The sequence below is a fragment of the Phascolarctos cinereus genome, unplaced genomic scaffold, assembly GCF_003287225.1.
Source record: "Phascolarctos cinereus isolate Bilbo 61053 unplaced genomic scaffold, phaCin_HiC Scaffold_1;HRSCAF=81, whole genome shotgun sequence".
Classification (NCBI taxonomy): domain Eukaryota; kingdom Metazoa; phylum Chordata; class Mammalia; order Diprotodontia; family Phascolarctidae; genus Phascolarctos; species Phascolarctos cinereus.
Window position 1 is genome coordinate 20,295,529 of NW_027555514.1, and position 23,515 is coordinate 20,319,043.

The 23,515-nt window shown below is 47.9% G+C and overlaps 2 protein-coding genes across 3 annotated transcripts in view; one reads left to right on the plus strand and one right to left on the minus strand.

The window, feature by feature from the left end:
* Positions 1-412: 412 nt before the first annotated feature.
* Positions 413-10,848, minus strand: FKBP14 (FKBP prolyl isomerase 14). Its single transcript, XM_020993365.2, has 4 exons — positions 10,334-10,848; positions 7,862-8,013; positions 2,199-2,326; positions 413-1,331 (listed from the first exon to the last, which is right to left on the minus strand). The coding sequence occupies exons 1-4, from the start codon at positions 10,528-10,530 to the stop codon at positions 1,173-1,175; spliced, it is 636 nt and encodes a 211-aa protein (XP_020849024.1). The 5' UTR covers positions 10,531-10,848; the 3' UTR covers positions 413-1,172.
* A 3,457-nt stretch (positions 10,849-14,305) lies between these two features.
* PLEKHA8 (pleckstrin homology domain containing A8) overlaps positions 14,306-23,515 on the plus strand; it is a 52,861-nt gene continuing 43,651 nt past the window's right edge. Inside the window, exon 1 of one of the 2 annotated variants that reach the window (XR_002325875.2) lies at positions 14,306-14,748. Coding sequence is in view for 1 of the 2 variants with exons in the window: in XM_020993353.2 (XP_020849012.1) it covers positions 14,709-14,748 (40 nt within the window). In the remaining variant the exon portion in view is untranslated. The remainder of the gene's footprint in view (positions 14,749-23,515) is intronic. The other variant, XM_020993353.2, reaches the window with a different exon arrangement.

Consider the following 23,515-nt stretch of genomic DNA (forward strand, 5'->3'; position numbering starts at 1 on the left):
CTATATTCACTTCCTATTTGATAAGGGCAATGTATCTGTGATCCTCAAATAACTATATCACAGGCGGGGGAAAGATGCCTCCTGCACGCCTCCCCTCCCGCCAGTTTGCCCCAGTCACAAATGTGGTGAGTACCAGGAACCACTTGGTAATCTGCCACTTAAGTCATGGGCAGAATCTCTAGCTTTCTTCAGAATTCAGCTCTGCTGCTACCTCCTAGAGAAAGCCTTTCCTGATTCCCCCCCCCAGCTGCCTGTGCCTTCCCTCCCCCCAATGATTTCGTCTCTATTTTGTATTTATCTATGTGTTCATGTCATTTCCCCCAGTAGAATGTAAGCTCCCAAGGGCAGATTGTTTCTTTTTAATCTCTTATCCCCAATGTCTGGCACATAGCAGGTATTTAGTAAATATCTGTTGAATATCACAATGCACATTTTTTTATTCTGTATCATTAATCATTTTAGCTACTCACATTCTTCTTAAATAAAGCAATAAGTGGAACAAATAAACCTGAATCCATATTTTCTTCAGTTCCTCACGTGCCGACAATTCAAAACTCAAAAAATCAGGCAGTTTCGTTGCACCATGAAAATAGACAGCCTTGGCTTTTCCCAACAGAATGCATCTAACTTCTAGAAAAAGGTGGGTGGTAGAGAGCTGAGTGTGTGGTTTGTGATTTAATTAAATCTGATGCTGAAGTGTGTTTATGGCTGCCATCTTTTAAAATTATGAGCAAGCTAGTTAAATGTCAGTCGGGCTGCAGGTGTGAGAATGAGAGATAGGCTGGTGTGCTCAAAGACAAAGGACTGGAGTGTGCTGGGAAAACCAGGAGTTGGATTCAGAGGCCCCCTGGTGACCTCGGATAAGATCCATCCCCTCTAAGTGTGTTGGTATCCTGATCAACAAAATAGGAGGGGGGTTGCACCAGATGGCCTCCGAGATTCCATCCGGCTTTAAATCTATGATTCTACAACAAAGTGTTCTTCTTCCGCTTGGTCTCAGCTCATTAGGGAGAGAGGAGCACTTAGCAGTCTCACTCAAATTTCTTTTAATATTCAAAGACACACAGCAGGAGACGATTACTTCTTTCCTATGAATAAATACCAACTCAACAGACAGAATGAACATCGCTAGAAAATAAGGCTCAAAAATTCTCTGCCAGAGGGATGGTTCTCTACAGCTCATCATGTCTGTACGTAAATTCCCTTGCAGATATAAATCCATCTTTGTCCTCGTCTTCTTTGTCAAAGATGTCTTCCACCAAGGCATCGTGGTGACTCTCGTTGATCATTGCCCCATGCTTTTCAAATTCCTTCTTCAAATAGATTTTAACCTGCAAAGGAAACAATCATGCTACTTGAAAAGGTCGGCCCTATGACTTGGGAATTATTAATAATATCATCCAACCTGTATTTCAGGTTATTTTATTTTATTATTGATCATAACAATAGCTAGCATTTCTATAACACATGAAGGTTTGCAAAGAGCTATTGATGTTTAATCTTCATAACAACCCTGGGAGGGAGGTGCTATCCTTATCCGCATTTTATGGTTGAGGAAACTGAGGCAGATGGAGGTTAAGTGACTTGCCCAGGGTCTCACAGCTATTAAGTATTAAAGGTGGCATTTGAACTCAGATCTGTTTGACTTCAAGCTTGGCATCCTATCTACTACTCCACCTACATGCCTATTTTACAAATGGAGAGTTAAAAAACAAATAATCAAAACTAATGATTTTTATAACATTTCCTATTTACTAAAGGGACTCTCCCTCCCTTTTTTTCTTAATAAATTTAGCTGCCTGATTATAACAAGATATATTTCAATGGAGATATGATTTGGTTGATGCAATCTGCATCAGAGGAGGGTGTACCCACCTCAAGGAAGTTGCAGATCTTTGGAACTAACGAAATATGAAATCTTTTTGACAGGAGATGGTCACCTCATTTTCACTATTGTTGTTGAGGGCATGGCAGATGGAAGATTGGGTCTCCTTGTCCCTGCCTAGGCTGGAAGTCCAGTGGCCATTCTCAATCTGATCCCACCACTGCCCAGCCCCACTTCTGACCCGGGCTGGTTCACCTCTCCTTCAGCAGCGTGTGTGCCTCCCGCTCACGAGGAGCCCGTGACATCGGTGCTAGAGTTAGTGCGGACGCCCGATCTGTGTCTGGCCAAGCAATAGCCATCACTTTGCCCTCACCTCTTGTTTAGACAGCTTCCAGTCATCATTAAGATCCATCTCTTGGAATGACTCGTGTGATCTTGGTCCATTTCGAATTTCCAGGAGATCGATGTTGAATATCAGTGTACTCTCAGGGGGAATTTGACCTGCGGGGGGGGGGGGGGGGTGAGGAAAAAAAGCTTTCACTGAAATGTCTTACTTTTAAAAGTAGAAGTTTTATGGATCTGGACAAAATAGGCCCTTAGCTAAACTTGGGGCATAAATGTACTGCGCATAGTGAATGCCCTATGGGTCTGAGGTCATGTCTAGATTCGAGGCTGGGAGCTCCCTTTCCTTCATCAGCAGGTGGTCTGCTCCCTAGAGATCTCGGCTTTCTAATCTAGACACACACACACAGCCCATCATGGAGAGAACTCCAGTACTCTTGCCCAGCTCAGAGCCAAGATGACCAAAATGAATGAAAAGGGAAATCTCATTTGTACAACTGGGCTAAGTTCTCAGGGGAGACTTCCCTGCTACTATTTAATAAACTGCTGGAAGTTGGTTCAACTTAAGCAGAACCATGGACCCAAGGCCCTTTAATGCTATGGTCCCCTAAGCAGCACAGCACAGCAAAGGGAGTCCTAAACTCAGAGTCTGGGTTTGAATTCCACTCCGCTCATCTTGGCTGGTGCCTCTGGGCAAGTCTCTTGGCCCCTCTCAGCCTCAGTTTCTCTTCTGCCATTACTACAGCATCAAGCCCTCTGGATGGTTGTGAGGATCACAATAGGTGACGCAGGGAAATCACTTTTCTTGTTTTAAAAGCGCTATAGAACAACCCATTGAGGAGCAGAGGGATGCTGACCCAGTTTAATTTCCACTTCAGATACACACGGGTTGGGGGACCCCGGGCAAGTCCAACCTTTCAGCGGCCCAGGTTCTAGATTGTGGAGCACGTGCTGATCTGCATTGACAGAAGATTTCCTCACCTGGGAGGCCCCTAGATCAATGGAATTGCCCAGTCCAATTTTTTTTTAAAAAGTATTGTTATTATCATCAGGCTAAGGATACAGCTGGCACAGCTGAGAAGCAGGGAAAGGCCAGCTGTCTTGGGTAAGCACCGGCCCTCGGTTTCCTCATCTGTAAGCTAAGGGGACTGTACTACAGACACCTGAGGCCCCCTCCAGCTCTGTCCTCCTAGGAGTCCATAAAACTGTCACAGTGTGCAGAGAGCCTGCAGGCAGGAGGCCCTGAGCTCAAGTCTGGCTGTGTGACTCTGGGCAAGTCACTTCACCCTGTTGCCTCAGTTTCTTCATCTGTCAAATGAGCTGGAGAAAGAAATGGCAAACCCCTCTGGTATCTTTGCCAAGAAAGAGTTGGACACGACTGACACAATGGAACAAACACAAAGGCAGATATAACTGCTTCAACTTGTGTTCATGAAGAGTAGCAGGGACCCACCCCCACCACCAGGAGCGTTATTTTTTCCCCATTTTCTCTTCCTATATTCCCTGCCTCTTCCCCATGTCTTTTCCCGACTCTGTTCTTTCCTTCCTTTTTTTGGGGGGGGGGGCAATTGGGGTTAAGTGACTTGTCCAGGGTCACAGAGCTAGCAAATGTCAAGTGTTTGGTCTGAGGCCAGATTTGAACTCAGGTCCTCCTGACTTCAGGGCTGGTGCTCTATCCACTGTGCCACCTAGCAGCCCCTTGTTCTTTCCTTCCTATTCTTCCTCTGGGCACCCCCACTGGAGAATGATTCCTGGTTTTAGGGCCAACAGATGAATCCAAGTCATTTATTGATACCTGCTATGCACTAGGCATTGTGTTAAGTGCTGGTGATACAAATAAGAAGAGAAAGACAGTCCCTGCCCTCAAGGAGCTTACAGTCTAATGGTTATAGCCTTAAAGCTATGACCCAATTACCTGTCTATACAGACAGCTCTTTGATCTAAATTGAGGGAGAAGAAAAGATGAGTGTCCAATCCAAAATGGCAGCTTTAAAAATCCCCGGTTTGGCTTTGTAATTTTTTCCCCTTTTTTGTACCCCTGCTTGAATACTGGTGTGTCTGGTGCCCTTAATTTTATTAGAAAAAGTTTGATTAAATTTTTTATAAATTTTATTTTTCAAAGAATAAAGTCTCATCATGCAGACCTGATTTAGAAAGCTCTGGGTCACAGATCTAGAACCGGATGGGAGCTCAGAGTCTGTAGGCCAACCTCCACTTTTCACACACGAGGAAACTGAGGCCAAGAGAGATAAGGTCAGCCAGCCGGCATCAGATGTAGGATTTGAACTGAGGTCCCCTGACTCGTGACTTGGTGCTTTCTCCTTTATGTCATAATCAGGGGTCAATAACATCACATGAAATAGGCCCAGTACCTGGTACAGAGTGAGTACTTCACAAATGATTATCCATTGACTAACTGACTAGCAATCCCATGACACAGTCAACTGTCAGGTGAGGTCAAAGAGGCTGAAACTACTGGACTTCTGTAATGACGATCCGGCATGGCAGAACGTTCCACGGATCGTGAGACACCTCACCCCATTTCTGTTTCATAAGGAGATGTGGGACTAAGGATGCCCTACTATGAGAAAAATGGAAGAAAATGGGGATTTACAAAAAGAAAAAAAAAACAACGCAGATGGGTTCCAGCAACCTCAACATAAGGAGGGTCTGGTGGAGTCTCTCAAATAGAAGCAAGTGGCACACTGACTGGGAGGAGATCCACAAACTATGTAATCTGTGTCTCATCGTGTCTTTAACTATCTCGTTAAACATTTCTCAATTACGTCTTAATTTGGTTCTGGCCTCCGTGGAGAGTTGTGCAGACTGCTTGTGAGTCTGACACTCCTGTGCAGTGGAACCCAAGGACCTGGTTCAAATCTCAGCTCTGCTGCTTGCTGTCCATGAGACCTCAGACAAGTCATTTAACTTCTCTCAGCCTCAGTTTCCTTTTCTAATTGTAACAGAATTATTCCTCCAGCTAGAAGCCATCATAAAAGCCATATAACTTGAGCAACTTCCTGGGAAATGGGGGATGAATCAGTAGTTTAAAAAAAAAGCACTTACAGGGAAAGGAAGATGTGAGCTACAAGAAATTGAAGGTCTCTGCTAGTTGCCTAGAGCCCCCCTCCAAAGCTTCCTGGGAAGGATGAACCCCCTTTCCCAAATATTTCTCTATGTTTAATATGAAATTTGGGGGTAAACATTTCCAACACCTTTTCTGGAGCCCCCCAAAGCTTCCTGGGAAAAACAAACCCCCTCTTTCAATTATTTCCAAATATGTTAAATCCTAAAGTTTGGGGTAAATGTTTCCAAGCATTTTTTCCCTGGCAGATGACCACAAAGGAGAGTTAGAGGGTTCTTAGTTCCAGAAGAACAAGACTTACACTGTCCACTCAAAGCTGTTCCCCATCGGGGTCAGAAGGCAGGAGCCGCTTCTCCACAACCACGTTGATTTCCACAGAAGGCGTGGACCCCAGGCTAAAAAAGCTGGTGTTAGTCCAGTGTTAGGTGTGTTAGTTTCACTGTGGTCAGTTTCAGGGAAGGGAAGCAGAGTTAGGTTTGTTAAATGGTGAACACCCTGTTAAAGGCAGAGGAGAGAGGGAAAGACGGCTTAGGCGGGGAGTCACAGAAGTGTTAAAAACACCCATCATCCCTAAAACCAGTCTGAGCTCCAATGCATACATTTTCTACGTGCCTGATTTTCTTTTCCAGATTTGAATCTAACTATAGAACAAGAATGTCAGAAGAGGCTTAGCTTGGCAACTCCCTTTTCAGGAATACAAATGTGGAATCCTTATAAGGGATGAATGTATCCACACCTGGGAAAGAAGCAGAATGTACTGAAATGGGAAGGTCTCAGCAGTGTCTAGCCAAGAGAAGGAAGGTGGGCATAGCAGGGTAAATGTTTTGCGGAAAAGTGAAAAATTTCGGGGCGTGTATCTGAGTGTGAGAAAACAGTAAGAAAAAAAATGAGAGCAAATAAGCCAACTCATAGTAAGACTGATTAGAAATGAACTGAAGAAATGTTTTACATCATTGCACATGTATAACTTTTATCTGATTGCTTACCTTCTCAGGGAGGGGGGAAGAGGGATAGAATTTGGAACTCAAAACTTTAAATAAAAATGTTTTTAAAATTTTTAAAAGAAAAACAACAACAGAAATGAAGTGAACTTAAAGACAAAGAAATTAGGGGTGAGGTATATGAATGAGACAGAGAAGAGGAACACAAAGGAATGATAAAAACTGTGGTAATAATAATAATGATAATTTTTCTTTTTTTATCTAGCCCTATGATATTATTGGTATGGAGAGGAACCTCTGGTGTGGAGATCTTTCCTCCTAATGCAGGATGCCCAGGATCCAAAGAAGAAGGTGTCAGAAGCAGGACTGCATTTGGAATCAGTTTCCAGACTCATGCTTGAACATTAGTACAGAGAATTAAAGTCCTAAGTCTAAAGTCCTGAGAATTAATTAAAAAGCAAACAATGAAGCCGCACCCAGCAGAACTGAGTCAGAAAGTTCTGTATCATCCTGACCCAGTCTTCACGGAAGAGGGATGGAGAAGGGGGTAGAACAGAGACTTTGTGACTTAACAAGTCACTTACCTGGAGACCTAACCCTCAGATCAGTGTAAGGAAGGTAATATTTCGATCACATTCCTTACCCAGTCACTGTGAGGAATGGTTACCTGGAGAGTTTGACCTGGTCTCCTCCAGACTCTACATGCCACAGAAGCCGAGGGCACTGCGTGACGGAGAGGGAAGGCACTCACAGCCTGTTGGGTTGGGCCCACATTCTTTACTGTCTAACAAAAGGGGGTTAGACAAAATGACCACTAAGGTCCCTTCTTTATTAACCACCTACTATACATCAAATACTATGCTAAATGCCTGCTATGAATGGTCTTCATCAGGGGGTTGGAGTAGATAGCCTGAGGGTCCATCCAGTTCTAATGTTCTATGTAAAATGTCTTGTAAACCCCAAGGCATGAAATAAATATCAGCTATTTTTATGATCTGAAGCTTCAGTGCAGTGGTTAGCAAGCTGGCCTTGGACCCAGGAAGCCTGGGGTTCGAGTACCACTTCTGACATATGTGTGACCCAGGGCAAGTCACTTAACTTCTCCATTACCTTGGACAAGAGTATAATAGGTAGGGGCAGCTAGGTGGTGCAGTGGATAGAGCACCGGCCCTGGATTCAGGAGGACCTGAGTTCAAATTTGACTTTAGACACATAACCCTTCCTAGCTGTGTGACCCTGGGCAAGTCACTTAACCCCACTGCCTAGCCAAAAAAAAAAAAAAAGAGTGTAATAGGTAGAGAAGACGCCAACACTTAGTGGTAGGAGGAGTTTTCTCATCTGGGAGCTCACTATACCAATGAAAGCACAAGCCTAGCCTCTATTATTATTATTAGTATTAGTATTAGTATTATTACTATTAACAATGACAATAATGTTGGTATTGATATAAATATTATTGTTATTAACTGTTATCAAATACAACAATTATATTAATGTTAATGACAATAACATTCATATGAATAACAAGATAATTATGATGATGGGGATGATGATGATGATGATGATGATGGTGGGAAGATTCTAGTCTTCCTCTTCAACCCAAAGCAGAAAGACTTGAGTGCGACAGAGAAGGAAGGAGGAGGCAGAAGAACCAAGTGGCAAGATTACCTTTCCCCTCTTTTCCATACCCAAGGGCAGGGGGGATGGTGAGCTTCCTCTTCTCCCCTACACACATGCCCTTCAGACCTTGGTCCCAACCTTTGAGAACCTCCAGGATGCCAAGCGTAAACCAGATGGGCTGACCGTTGTTATGTTTGTGCCTAAGGAGAAGAAGGTTGGAGCGAGTTACCATTCCAGGGTGCCTCCTGGCTTCACTGAATTGCTTCCCAGCCACCCCGTCTCCTCCTCGGGGTCCATGAGTGCAGCACCTTCCTTTTACCTTGAGTGAAAGCTGCTATCTTTTTTACCCCCTTAAGACAACTTCAGCCCCTCAGGGGATGGCTGCTTTCTCCTCATGAGGCAAGAGGTACAGAATGAAGTCATCTACAGGAAGAACTATAGAAAGAGGCACTTGGGAGCCGTTCTGAGAGGAAAGAGAGATGGGAGGGCCTGTGGAAGAAAAGTGAGAGAAAAAGGGTGGTCAGACATGAGGGACTGACTGCATACACAGGCAGGCAGGGGTGTGTGCCTGCCTCCAAGACTCTGCTATCTGGAAACCAAAAAGCTCGTGCAGAGAGGGGAGGAAGGAGAAAGGTTCTAGGTGTTCCAACCCTAAGTCTTCTGCTATAGCAGAGCTGCCTCTCATGGAGAAAGAGAAAGGAAGAATCCCCAAAAATACCAGTTACCGCCCCCAGAATTCCCCTTAAGCCCTGAGGTCTCAGAACTCTTTAAAATTTTTTAAATTTTTCAATGAACAATCACTTACTTTCTCTACCTCCTAACTGCCTCTAATAGGGACAAAAAAGAAATGAAACCTTTGCAACAAATATACAAAGTCAAGCAAAACAAATCCCCACATGGGTCTAGCATCCTTTTTTTTTTTTTTTTGCTAGAACCATCCCCTCAAAGGTTACCTTCAATCTACTCTGCATTTGTCTTGGACATACCCAGTTATCTCCATGCTTTCACCCCCATCAGAATACAAGCTCTTTGAGATCACCAATTGTTTTTGTCTTTCTTTGTGTTCCTGATGCTTAGAAGAATGCCTGGCACATAGTGGGCACTTAAGAAATGCTGGTTGATTGGCTGATTGATTTCTGCTCCTCAGGTGCCAACAGTTAATAAATGCCTGTTGGCTCACTGGCTGACCCTCATTTCTATATCTCCCCATCACCAGGCTCTGCTTACAGTGGGGTCCTAGATAAATCTTTGTTGAATTAATCAGAACAGAACACATGAGTGGAGCATTCTCACTTATCTTTTAAAAGCAAGGAAATTCCTGTATATTTTGCTCCTGAAGACATAGGAAGGTGATAGGGTCATAGATACAGCCCCCTTTCCTTTACAGAGGAGAAAGCCCAGGCCCAGAGTTTAAGTGACTTGCCTAAAGTCACATTGGTACTAAGTAAAAGAGAGATCTAAGCTCACCTCCTGACTCCAGAGGCAGGACTCCTTCCCAGGCATGGGGAGGAATTTTAACTAGAAATCAGATCCATCAGGGAGGCATCCAAAACTGAAGAGCAGTAGGAGGTCTGATAAAAAGAAATAGGGGGCCAAAAGGCTTGGATTCTATTCCTGGCTTTGCTACCTAAGGGCTGGAACAGATTGGGAAAGTTAACTTCAGTGCGCCCATTTCTCCTTTTCCATGTGAGGGGTTTGGATCATATCCTACAATTCTAGCTCTGAGATAATGCCTTTGGACCATTCTTTTTTATTTATCTGCTGCAGAAAGCAGCAGAGTATTCATAGCCAATTAGCAGAAGTAGCCTGGGTTAGCAGATCTCTCTGCGGGGGAAAGAGGGAGAGAAGAAAGAAGTATCCTGGATTCAAAGTCAAGGGTAGATGAATGATCAGAAACAGTAAGATAAGCAATTACGTACATTCCATACGTGTATTTAAAGGCAATGTGAAAGAGGGCTGGAAGATACTGGGCATCCTACCGTATCAACTAGAAGTCTGAACCCCTCCAGCCTCAGTTTCCCCATCTGCAATATGGAGACAATAACGGCACCTTCCTCTGAGTTGGGGTTGTGAGGATCGAATGGGATTTTTTTAAGTGTTTGACAAAGCCTTCATAAGCGAGTATAAATGTGCGCTATTGTACAACGTAAGGTCCTTGAGGGCAAAGGGCCTGTGTCTTATCTTTTTCCCTGTCTCTGGTGTGCTGTGCAGGCCTCTGAGACAGATCCTTGGGTCCTAGAGGCTCTGCGTCACTCCAAGGCAAGTCCCTCAGGCTCGCGGCATGCTCTAAGAGACTTATCAAGACTCTAACTGGCAGAGAAGGTGCGGACCTTAGAGAAAGGCAGATTCCTCACCCAGGAATTCCCGGTTTATGAAAAGATGCAGCGTGGGAGCTTCCTAAGTGCTTGGGGAGTTTTCCACGCGTGCTTCTTCACCAGTCTCGAGGTCAGGTCCACCCTCCCTCTGGTCCAGGCGGGCGCACTCCCGTTACCTAGCCACCTTCCCTGCCCCATCACTTACGTGGAGTGAAACAGGGACCCGTCCTTCTCCAAGTAGCCTTCGTAATGTAACAGCATCATATCGCCGCCTTTTGTTTTCCGCTGGCAGATGAAAGGCTTCTGGAGGACCTCGATCTTCACCTCGGGCTCCGGGATCAGTGCCCCCCTCCCCAGGGCCAGCAGGGTGACCAGGAGGGCTGGCCACAGGACCAGTCTCATGGTGCCCTGGCCAGCAGCACAGGAGTCGTTCCACAGCGAGCCGCTCAGGGCAAAGCGACCTGACTACATGAAATCAATGCCTACTTTGCAGTTTAAGGCCTGGGGGAGGTTCTGCTCCCGGCCAAGTTCATGGCTCCCGGTCTCAGTAGACGTGGCACACTCTACTCCTCGCGAATAACTCTGCAGACGCACAGCGGCTACCTTAGAGTTAAATTCAAGGAGCGCTTAGGCTGGCTCCTCTTGCTTAGGGCGGCCTCAGGATAGCGGCGGCTCACAGGCTCCTGTTCCCGTCCCTCTCCCGAGCCTTCTACTGCACGGACCAATGAGTACAGCTCATTTAAATAAAACCTGCCTCCTACAGAACGCAGCGTATTCATGGGATGTGTTGCTGGGCAACCCAAACTGGCGCTGGCTTTTTGGAGCATGCTCATTCGTTCAGCCCTAGGAAAGGATGTGAGCAAAGCCTGCAAACCCGGGGATTCCAGGGCTCCGGATTTTCGAGAAATGGACTAGGCTGGGAGAAGGGAAGCGGGAGGGAGGGACCTATCCAAAAGTCTGAGGGATTAGGCAGATTTCTGTCTAAGTGACCAAAATCCTGGAATTGGTGTTGAGGAGGGGAGGGCCGAGGAGCAGGGTCAAAATACTCGGTCTAAAACGTTGGTGGGAAAATTGAGACACTAATGCACTGTTAGTGGAATTGTGAACTGATCCTCCCATTCCAAAGAGAAATTTAGAACTGTGTCCAAAGGGCTATAAAATTATGCATACCCTTTGGTCCAGCAATACCGCTTCTAGGTCTGTACCTCAAAGAGGTCAAAGTAAAGGACCTATATATACAAAAATATTTGTAAGTTGTTTTTTGTTTGGTTTTTTGTGGTGGCAAAGAATTGGAAATTGAGGGAATGCCCATCAGTTAGGGAATGGCTGAACAAGTTGTCGTGTGATTGTGAAGGAGTACTATTGTGCCATAAGAAATGACCAGAAGGATGGTTTCAGAAAAACCTGGGAAGACTTACACAAAATGGTGCAAAGTGAAGTGAGTAGAACCAGAACATTGTACACAGTGACAGCAATACTGTGCCATGATCAACTGTGGCTTAGCTCTTCTTAGCGATATAACAATCCAAGACAATTCTGAAGGATTTATTATGAAAAATGCTATTCAGAGAAAGAACCAATGGAATCTGAATGCAGATCAAAGCATACTTTTTCTTTTTCTTTCTTTTTTTTTTTTACTTTCTTCATTTTTTGGGGTCTGTTTTCCTTCTCAGCATGCAAATATATTTTGCATGAGCGCAAACATATGTTGTTGTTCAGTCATGTCCAACTCTTCTTGACCCCCTTTTTGAAGTTTTCTTGGTAAAGATACAGGAGTGGTTCAAAATTTCCTTCTCCAGTTCATTTGACAGATGAGGAAGCTGAGGCAAACAAGGTGAAGTGACTTGCCCAGGATCACACAGCTAGTAAATGTTTGAGGCCAGATTTAAACTCAGGAAGATGAGTCTTCCCGCTGGAGGCTTATCACTCTATTCACTTCAACACCTAGGAGCCCAAGTATAAACTACATCAAACTGCTTGCCTTCTCAAGAGGGAGGGAGGGGAGAGAGAATTTGGAACCCAAAATTAAAAAAAAAAAAGAATGTTAAAAGTTGATTTTATGTTTATCTAAAACATACTAAAAATTTCCAAAAAATACTCTAAATTTCAGGCAAGCTACTATTTTAAGGTGTGTAATAATGCTGATGGAGAAGCATAATGAAGCATTTATAAAGTGTCTAGTATATGCCCCTTCTAGATCACTGCCTTGTCATGGTGGAGGGGCATTCTTGGCTCAAAGAAACTATGAGCTATGATGCTGTACATTTACCCATAATGGAGAGGTCAGAGAGGAGAGTTCTGACAAAAGGCGATCTGCTGGAGGAGGAAATGGCCAACCACTCCAGTATCTTTGCCAAGAAAACCCCAGGGACAGTATTAAAATGCTAAAAGACATGGTATCAGACTGGTGTGCTATGGTGCACTGGGTCAGGAAAACCCCCAATGAACACCACCACCACCACTATAGCCTAGACACGGTGCTATAGATTCCAAGACAAAAGTGAGGCAAACCCTGCCTTCCACAAGCATCCTTGTCATCATCACAGACTTTATTTGGCCATTTTAAGTTCACAAAGCATTTTACATCCCGACATGGGCTCATTTGAAGCTCACACCAACTCTGAGAGGTAGAGAGCTGCCGGATGCTCTTTCTGTGGTAAGTTTGAGGAAATGGAGACAAGTTCCTAAAGAGAGGAATTTGTCCAAATTCTGATGTACATCAGTAAATGTACTTCATAGAGTCATATGTTTAGAGCTGCGGGGTGGGGAACCATAGGAACTATCAGATCATTTTTATAGATTAAAATAAAAAAAACCCCTGAGGTCCAAAGAGGTTGTGGCTTGCTTAATTTCAGTATGTAACTTTGTGAGCTTTAAAACGCTAAACCAAAGCATTAGATGTGAGCGCACTGTACAGATAACGTATAATATGGGCTTATTACTCAATGGCTTTTCTTTCCTTTCTAGTGTTCTATCTAACCCCACCCCACCCCACCCACCCCCAGCCAACTCTCCTTATCAAAGCGATGACCCGGCATTTAAATGTACAAAGTGTTCTGGATAAATTAATATGATAGTTGCTGCCAAACGGGGCAACCTGAACCTGCTTCTAAGAGAGTATCTTAAAATAAGTATTGCCCTCGCGGTCCGAACTCTCGGGAGCCATGCCATTCTTGGGCAAATCAAGATTTCAGAGCTGGAAAATGCCCTCAAGATTAGCCGGCCCAACCCTGTCATTTTGCGGAGGAAGTCACTGAGGTTGAGGGACTTGTCCAAGGTGGACAAATAGGAAAGGAAAGACATCAAGAGCTCTTTTCAACTCCCTGACCAGACACTGAATTTTCCCTGGGACTCGGTTTTCTTTTTTGCAAATGAGGCAGCTGGACCTGACCGTCTCTCAGCTCGCTCCCAGAACATAACCCTATAAACTTTTGCATTTCCGAATTCTCACTGAATATCTCTGTTGGGCTGGAACTCATTGCCATTGTTTACATAACTGTAGCTGAGAATCGGTGCGGGGGTTTCACGGGCTTCCCGGCCCGTGTTAGTGGGGACCTGGTTGTACTGGGAGCTCTAGGGGCCAGGTGGCAATTTCCAGCTCTGCTTTTGACTGTTAAGGGGCCACGGCCCGGGGCCTCAATGTCCTCATCTGAAAAATGGGGATTAGCCTACGCGGCCCGTCCCAGCTCCACCTCTAGGAGCCCCGGGGCTGAATTCTGAAGACGCTTCCGCCTCCGAGCTCCCGATAATGGGGGTGCAGCCACGTGCGCGGTGCCCGGTCCGCCTCGCAGTTTGGTGGAGTTAGTTTTGCGAACTTTAAAGCGTCTCTAACTGCCGCTTGTTGTCTGCAAGGTCGGCATCCCCCCAGGACTCCCCGCAGACGGCCCGCCCCTGAGAAGACCACGCTCGTGCCCGCTTCTCAGGTGAGGGGCTGGAAGCGCCTGCCTTTTCTTGGGCAGTGCCAGGCGCCTGGCTGGGGTTGGGCAAGGCCGTCCCTCCGCGAGGCCCCTCCTGCCGCGGGCTGCGTGGGGACGAAAACCCGAAGTGGATTCCTCGGCTCCGGGCTGCGGCGCCGGGGCGGGTGGCCGCACTGGGCATGTGCGAGCGTGCTCAGTCCCGGGCCGGCCTCCCGAGGTTGCAGGGAGCCGGCCGGCGGCGGCGGCGGCTGGAGCCGGAGTCGGAGCCGGAGCCTGAGCTGCTGCTGCCGCGGCTGCCGCCAGTGCGGGCGCGGCGGGCGGCGGGGCTCTCTCTGGAACTCGCTGCACTTTTGGAACGTTGATACATTGTGCCGCGCGCCGCGCGCTCTCATTGGCCGCCGGGCCCGGCCACGCGCTGCTCCGATTTGCCCCGCGGCCCGCCGGGCTCGGAGCGTTCCGGAGGGAGCCCGGGCAGCTCCTCAGCTCCGCTTCCGAGGGCGGCCCCGGCCCCGGCCTCAGCGTGCGGGCCGCTGCGGGCGGGCGATGGCCCTGCGGCCTCTCGGGAGTCTTTGTGGCCTGGGGCAGCGGCGGCGGCGGCGGCGGCTGCTGCGGGGAGCCTGAGAGCGGCGGCGGCGTGTGGATGGGCCCCGGGAGTCCCGCACCATGGAGGGGGTGCTCTACAAGTGGACCAACTACCTGAGTGGTGAGCCGGGGGGCCCCCCCCGAGGCAGGGGGTGGGGCGGGGCTTCTCGTGACATTGGCCGAGCCGGGGCTGGTGGGGCGAGCCGAGCCCCCCTTTTACGGGCAGGGAAACTGAGGCCCGGGTTCGAGAAGAGGTGTGCCCCAGGGCAGGGACCTTGGGGGCGGGGTCTCCTGGCCGTCGAGCCTTGGACTTAGATCTGGAAGGGACCCAGGGCTTACACAGCCTTAGGGTCATCGATTCAGGGCCGGAAGGGGCTTTGGGGGGGGGGTCCCCTGGCCCTCGAGCCTTGGTGGGATCTGAGGGGTCATCTGTGTCCAGCTCCTTCCTTTTATGAATGAGGACCTGAGCCCTGGACGGTCAAGTGACTGTGTTCCCTCATTCTATAGGAGAGGCACCCACCCCAGGGAGGTTGGGGTTAGCCCAAGATGACTCAGGTAGGGTGTTTGCCTAGATGAGGAAGTGAGCTGCCCAAGGTCACGCAGGTGGCATGGGAGTGCCCCAAGGCCTCGGACTGCAGCCGGTGCTGCTGTAGTCTTGGCCTCCTTGCTTTGTACAGATGAGGAAACCAAGGCCCAGACCTTGTCTTGCTCAAGGTCACATCGCTAGTGACCCGATGGGACCCTGTCTCTTTCTTCCCTTCCACACTCCCTTTACTGGGTAGTGTTTTCATCTCAGGGCCCTGGATTTAGAGCTGGAAAGGCCTTCAGAGGTGACTTTCTCATGGTCAAACCCATAGTAAGTGGCAGAGTCGGGATTGGAATCCAGGCCCCCAACTGCCAATCCCAATCCCTGCCTCCTGAATGATTGTGGTCATTGGGGGTGGAGGTCACATTTCTTGTGATTCCATCCTGACATCTCCATACCTGCTAGTATCCCAAGGGAGGCCCTAAGTAAACTCCTGGAACAATTCTCGGAAGGCACACTTTCCCAATTTGCTCCATTACCCATACACCGTGTTGTGGTGACCTCGCCAGGAGGTTAGACTCAGTAGCCCTCCAGATAAACTGGACTTTCTCTGGTCTCGATTGCTAGGAAGAAACTCGAATGATTTGGCTGCATGAATGTGAGGACTTGGAGTCTCTCCAGTGTCAGAGGGTGAGAGGCTGCCCAGGGGTCCTGGCCGTGTGCTAGCTTCCCAGGGATGGGATCTCCACATTCCTTCCTAATGAAGGGATCTGGTTCTCCTTGTTTGTTTCCAGGTCACCCTGGGAGGGCCAGCTATCAATTTTGATTTAATTGTTGGCCTGGGTGTGATTCACTGAGCCGGCCCAGTGTCTCCTATCAGCAAGCTTACCCTTTTTCCCCTGTTCACCTTTATTGTGAAATGGGGGACTGGGTCTGTTCTCAGCACACACACACTTTCCAAAATTTGGGTCAAAACTTGTACTTTCTTTTGATATTTCAAAACAGTGCTGTGAAGATCCTAGCTCTAGAGCTGGGAGGGACCTTAGAGGACATCTAGTCCAAGCCCCTTATTTTACAAGTGAGGAAACTGAGGCTTAGATGGGGGAAATGACTTACCCATTGTCATAGAAGAAGTAAGGGACAGAGCCAGATCCTCTATATGCCAATCTAGGGTTCTTTTCACCATGCCACACTTGGAGAGCCATCCCCTCCCCCCTTTTATGGATAAACCCGGAACAAAGGAGGACAAGTGAATCAGCCAAGGTCACATAGCGCTGGGATTTCAACTCAGGGCCTTTGACTCCAGACCCAGGGTCCTTTCCCCTCCCATGGTATTTTAGGGATGTTGGTTTTTATTAGAAAGTTGTTAAGTCCCCACTATTCTTCATGCAGGAGACATTGACTCTTCTTTTTCCAGGACAGTTCGCCAAGCTGTAAAGTTCAGTGAGACATGATTTTGGTAGTGGGTTGTTAAGATAGCCGAGCATCTCTTCTCCCAGGGCCTGTCCGGTAATATTTAGGTAGCTGGGGGAAGACTGTGATGTCCCCCAGGCACACTGAGAAAGTTGGAAACGCTTGGGTCCACCCGGGGATCTGTGTCTTGTTGGTGGTGGCCAAGACGGCTCAAATGAGTGATGGGTTCCCAGCTGACTATAAAGGTTGAAGGATTATCTGGGAGACCTGCTGCTTCCCTTGAGGGGCCCCAGGCACGAATGAGCCCCGGGAGAGCCACAGCCTCTTCCGGGGCAGAATGATGCCTTCTGGGCCTGGAGGCAGGGGCTTGGACAAAGTGAAGTCCTTGTAGCTCCAGAATCTGATTCTTGTGTTGGTGAGGGGGATGGCTGAGCCAGCTATTGGTGACGAGTTAGCTTTCCTATGTATCCCTCCCCTTCTCTCGCTTTCTGTCTTCTCCCTTCTCTCCTCCTTTCTTCTCCCCCCAGCCTTCTCCTTCTTTTCCCTCTCTTCTTCCCTCTTTTCATCTTGTCTCCTTTCCTCTCCCCTCCCCTTCCCTCTTCTCTCCTCCCTTCCTTTCCTCTCCCCCCTTCTCTTTTCCTCTCTTCTCCCCTCCTTTCTCTTTCCTCCTCCCTTCCTCTCTCCTCCCTTCCTTTCCTCTCTCCTCCCTTCTCTTTTCCACTCTTCTCCCCTCCTTTCTCTTTCCTCCTCCCTTCCTCTCTCCTCCCTTCCTTTCCTCTCTCCTCCCTTCTCTTTTCCTCTCTTCTCCCCTCCTTTCTCTTTCCTCCTCCCTTCCTCTCTCCTCCCTTCTCTTTCCCTCTCCTCTCCCTTCTCTTTCCCTCTCTTCTCCCCTCCTTTCTCTTTCCTCCTCCTTTCCTCTCTCCTCCCTTCTCTTTCCCTCTCTCCTCCCTTCTCTTTTCCTCTCTTCTCCCCTCCTTTCTCTTTCCTCCTTCCTTTCCTCTCTCCTCCCTTCCTTTCCTCTCTCTTCCCTTCTCTTTCCCTCTCCTCTCCCTTCTCTTTTCCTCTCTTCTCCCCTCCTTTCTCTTTCCTCCTCCCTTCCTTCCCCCTTCCCCCTTTCCTAGTCTCTCTCTCCCTCTCTCCAACTCCCTTCCTTCTTCATTCTATTTTCCTGAGTGGATTGAGTACTGGCTTTGGAGTCAGGCAGCTCTGTGTTTGAGTCCCACACCCCTCACTTATTAGGTATGTGACCCTGGGCAGGTTACTCAAGCCCTCTGAATCTGTTTCATCAGCTATAAAGCAGGGAAGGTGATGATGTATGTGGTTTGGTACCTGCCTCCCAAAATCATCATGAGAATCAAATGAGATGATGTGTATGTGACAGTGAAAGCAGTGCATATGTGTAAGTGTTGTTACCGTTATCAACATCATCATTGTAATCACAAAATATTAGCCCTGTAGAGTGGAAACTCCCAGAGGGCAGGGACCTTTGGGTTTTGTGCTCTTGACTCCCACGTGCCTACCTAGCATGATACCTGGAGCATAGTGAGATGCTTAAAAACTTTGGATGGACTGAATTTCATTATCCCCGTCCCTCCTTTGCCAGGGCGTTTTGCAGGCCGGCGTCACCCACGGGCCTCACCTAGAGGGCTCTGGACAGAAGAGGCAGCCGCCGCTTGGCCGGGAGCAGATTGGATTGCTTCATTGGGATTTTATATAAGTAACCCATTGAACGGCGAAGCTTGCCAATGATAAGATCCTTATTCAGATTTCTTACTAAAAGGTTTTCTGTCTTTGGGTAAAGGGAGACTGTCCTGATGCTAAAATCCCAAAGCTTTTTCATTTCTACCATCTACAGGTAGATGCAGGTCATAGATTTCGAGCTGGACAAGAACCGCCTTCACCCCTCTCGTTTTACAGATGAGGAAGTTGAGGCCCAAGCAGGATTTGATTCCAGGGCCTCAGACTCCAAAGGCAGTGTGCATTTCCACTCCTCCACATGGCTTCCCTCACCCAGGTCTTTCTGACTCCGAGGCTGATGTCTCTGTTTGTCTTAGGCTCAGCAACTTAAGAGACCTGGGATTGACTCTCCAGCCGTGGTATCATCTGTATTATATGGTATAATATATATGGTATTTAGACATTTCATCCCTGAAAGGAGAATTAGAATAGCTGCTGTAGAAACTGTCACGCGCTTGGTAAATGAGCTTTCTTTCCCTTCCCCTTCCTCTTCCTCCTCCCCTCCCCCTCTCCCTCCCCCTCCTCCCCTTTCTCCTCCTCTTCCCCTCCTCCTCCTCCTCATGTCTGTCTATGGGAATCACGGAGTGCCAAAGCATTTGTCCCTCCAACAACCAGGTTCTCCCCTTGCTGTGTTTCCTGTCCATCCCCTAATGATGTTGTCTGTGTCCTGGCGGCCTGTCTCCAGAAGGCTCTCTGCGGCTGACGTCACATGGCACAGGTTTACTGTTTACAGAAAGAGTAAGCGAAAGAATGCTTAGGAAAGATGAGGGAGGAAAGGCTGCTGAGGGCGGGCCGGCCTGTCTCCTATTCCTGGGCTGTCTGAATTTTCATCAGAATTCATCCTCGCCCAGCTAGCTAGGGAAGCATTTCTTTTTCCCTCCTCAGTATTTAGAACTAGAGTCCAGCTCCTTTCTGTCTCACTGGGGCATCAGCATCAGAGATGTAAAGCTTAGTGACCATCAAGTCCAACCCTCTCATTTTGCAGATGGGGAAACTAAGGCAGGGATGCTCACTGACTTGCCTAGGGCCATATAGATAGTAATTGTTAGAGACAAGATTGGAACTCAGGTCTTCCTAACTCTAGTTCAGAGTGCTGTCCCTGGGGTTTTTTTTTTTAATTAACAAGCATTTCTTTTCCCTCCTTCACACACACACACACACACACACACACACACACACACACACACAAAGTAGCAGCTACCCAAAACAATACCCACATAACAAGTGTGCAGAGCACCTTCTCTCACTGGCCTCGTGCAAACATTCACCTCCCCTTGCGCATTGTACATCCATCCCCTCTCTGCAGGAGGTGAGTAGCTGCTCTGGCGTCAGGCCTCGGGAATCAGTTTGCCACGGCATCGATGGGTTTCTGTGCTGTTCTCACTGTGTAAATTGTTCATCTGGTTCTGCTGACTTGGCGCTGCGTCGTGTCTCGGGGTCGTCCAGGTCCCCTCTGTCCATCGTGTGCCATCATTTGCTTGGCCCATCCCAGGGGTGGGCGTCCCTCGGTTTTGTGGCTTTGCTGCGACCAAAAGAGCTGCTGTGAATGTTTTTGTCTTTCCCTCATTGATCTCGTTGGGGCTGCAGGCCTGATAGTTGCTGGGCCCAAGGGTGTGCATAGCTTAGCCACACTTTGAGCATAGGCAGGCGGGTCAGCGATCCTCTGTTAAGTAGCGGCTATGTGCCAAGCAGGGTACTGACTACTAGGGACAAAAAGCCAGCGCCTGCCTCCAAGGAGCTCCCAGTCTAACAGGGGAGATGGCGTGCACTTATGTACTAACAAGATCTAGCTAAATAAAGCGGAGACAATCAGCAGAGGGAAGGCACTAGAATAAAGGGGGGCTGGGCAAGGCTTCTTGTAGAGGAGGGGAAGGGAAGGAAGGAAGGAAGCCAGGAGGCAGAGAGTTCTAGGCAGGCGGAACAGCCAGTGCAAACGCCTGGAGGTCGGAGATGCACAAAGAACGGTAAGGAGTCTAGAGCGCAAGAGGAGTAAAACCTAAGCAGACTGGATAGGTTGGGAAGGACTTTGACATCAGATAGGATTTTGTGTGTGGTCCTGGAGGCGAGAGGGAGTTTATTGCGTGGTGGGGGTGGGGATGGCATAGCCACTCATTAAGGGCCCAGGTTAGATCATAGAACACAGACTTGTGCAGAGTTTGGAGGGCCCGGTGAGGATGGGGTTACAGGTCCATGCTTCCCAGAATGGCTGTGCTAGTTCCCAGCTCCGCCAGTGGGGCAGCCTTGTGTCCAGCTTGCCTCAGCCCTGCCAGCGTTTGTGACTTTCCTCCTTGGGATCTTGGAGAGTCCAACCTTCCTCCCCTTGCACTGAATCACACCACTTGCCTGTGTTTGAGTTGTGCATGTCTCAGCCCTGGGAGCACTTGCAGGGGATACTTGGGCGGTATTGTCCTTAGCAAGATGAGAGGCCGGGGAGGCAAGCTGCGGAGAGGGTCCCAGTCCCTGCCGCAGGTGGACGTCAGCTGGCCTGCTCTTCTCCAACTAGATCCACAGTAAAAGCAAAGTAATTCCAGGGGGCCTGAGAGAGACCAGCAGCAGATCTCCTGTGAGTTCATTCTAGTCCCACAAACATTGCCACCAGAGGGTCACCCCAAACTCCAGTGGTCGGTCCAGAGGAGCAGGCTCAAGCCCGGTCTGAAACCAGGCTGCTCAGCGTCCAGGATGTGCTTGACTGTCTGGCCTCCAGTTGTGGCCAGGAGCAGCCCTGTTTCCCAGCCTCTGCTGTCTTCATGGGGAAAAATAAAATATCATATATATGGACAAAAGAAGGCTCTGGGTTGTCAGGACCCAGGGGCTTGTCCACACTGACCTCTCCCTCAGATCTGGGCCGTGAATGAAGTGCTTTGGGTGCCCTGGGCAGAGTCTGAAAATCACAGCCTTGGGTTTACTGCTCACCGGAGGTTTTGTGCAAATAACAGCAACCACAACTGACTTTTCCATCAGACTGAAGGTCTAGCCAGGTACTTGGCATAGATGATGGCATTTGGTCCTTGCAAATTTATGAAATAAGAATGTAGCTATGACTGTTTCCATTTTGCTGTTGAGAAAATAGACTTGTCTGTGGTCACATAGCTTCGAGGTGTTAGAGATCAGATTTAAACGTTAAATCCAAAGTCTTTTCCAGTACATCATGCTGTCTTTGTAAAAAAGAACTGGTAACACGCATAGCTTGTTACAAAATACCTGCTTCTGTGCTGTGGAGAACATTGAGGATCAGAGCATTTACAGAAGGGGTAGGCGAGGGGGCTTAGGATTTCCTTGGTCCACAGATTGCCTGGATGAGGAAATCCCTTCTGCCCATGTAGGTCATGTAGAAATGCCCTCAGGACACATCCCACAAACTGCCTCATCTTTATCTGCCCCGCCCTCTCTTTACAAACGTGATTAGCTTGACCACAGGTGACACCCTGAGCTGGGCACTGGAATTGGAGTCAGGCAAAGCTGATTCAAATCCCATCTCGAACCTTTCTATGCCTCAGTTTCCTCTTCTGTAAAATGAGGAGTTGGACCTGCTGACCTTAGACCCCTCCCAGTCCTAAACAAATATTCAAACAAGAAGTCCCCAGAATGACTGTATAAGAAATCCTCTACTCAGGAGGTATCTCAGAAACCTTCTACTCCAACCATTACCTCAAGAGGGAGGAGTTGCCACCACCTGGTGGGGTTACCTGGCTTTGCTTAAAGACCCAAAGACAGGGAGGGAGAGCCGGGGTAGCCTAGGCCTCTGTTCGGAGCCTGACCCCCAAGCTCCAGTGGCTTCTTCAGGACGTTGATCCTGGAGGGCTCCTGTACCCCAGGGACCAGTGGGAGGAAGGGTCCATTCTTTGGCATCCTAGCCCTTCCCATACCTAAAGTCCCTACCCATTCCCCCAGCCTTCTCTTCTCCAGCCTAAATATCCCCATTTCATCCAGTCACTTCACATGGGACACAGACTGTAGGCATTCGGGAATACTGGTGCATTCTCTGGGCATCTTGTCTCCTAAAAAATAAATATCTAGCCATTTCAACCCCAATTTCAGCAATCCTTTGAAAAACAAATATCCAGCAATTCCAAATGCAGAAGTCACCCCTCCCCCTTTTTTTTGTGGTAAATACATTTTTGAGGGAGGGGGGTGGTTGGAGAATTTTAAAAAATCTTTTGAATTTAGCTTCTGAAAAGTAGGGACAAACCTCTTGTCTATTTCCATGTCTCTTTTTGAATTTTCTTTTTTTTTCCTTTTTCTGCATATATTTCCTGATTCTGCCATTGCTGCTGTTGCTGTTATTTACCTACTTATTATTTACATGTGATAGTTATATAATAATTTATAATATAATACTAAAATAATGTAATAATTTATCATATGATATAATAATTTGACCATCTTTACTCTGAGCTGCTTCATACAGATCTCCCCATCCTTGTCTCTGTTTTTACATTCTTCATTCCTCTTGACTCAGGAAATGTTTCATTGTCCTCCTTCCCTGTGACACGTTCAGCTGTTTCTGAATCACAGACCATGTGGGTTATTTCCAGTTAGGTTTGCTGATGTAGATAATGCTTCTCAGAATATTTCAGCACACGTCTGCCTTTTCTTTTCTGCCAGGAACGTCCTTTGGGTGTGACCTTAGCAGTGGAATCACTGGAGCAAAGGTTGCCGACAATTTTCTGGCTTTTGCTGTATCATTTCCTACCGATAACCCGGATCGATAGTCAGTGGGGCTTTCTCAGAGGCACACGGCTGCTCAGGGGACAGAGCTGAGACTCACACTCTGACATTGGGACAGAAGAGCCAAAAAACCTGTGGCAATACAAGTATATTCTACGTCGCTAGAAGCTTGTCTAGAATGGGGGAAGTTAAACTGATCAGGCCACCTCTGGAATATTGTCTGGTGCTTAGCACTGTGCCTGGCACATAGATGGTGCTCAATCAATGTTTATTCATGGATCGTCTTCAGTTCTAGAGACCGAGCTGGAGCTCATTTGGAGGAGGGGGACCAGGAGGCGAAAGGGGCTCAAAACCATATCTTGTGGTATTGGGTTGAGGGTGTCCAGAGGAGGTCTATCTATCCTGGAGAAGAAAGGACATAAAGGGGAAAGGCCAGGGAGGGAGATGCTGATGACTGTCCTGAAGTATTTGAAGGGTTGTCTTGGAAGAGAGGGAACAGACTTGGTCAGCTTGGCCCCAGAGGGCAGAACAAGGTACAGGTGAA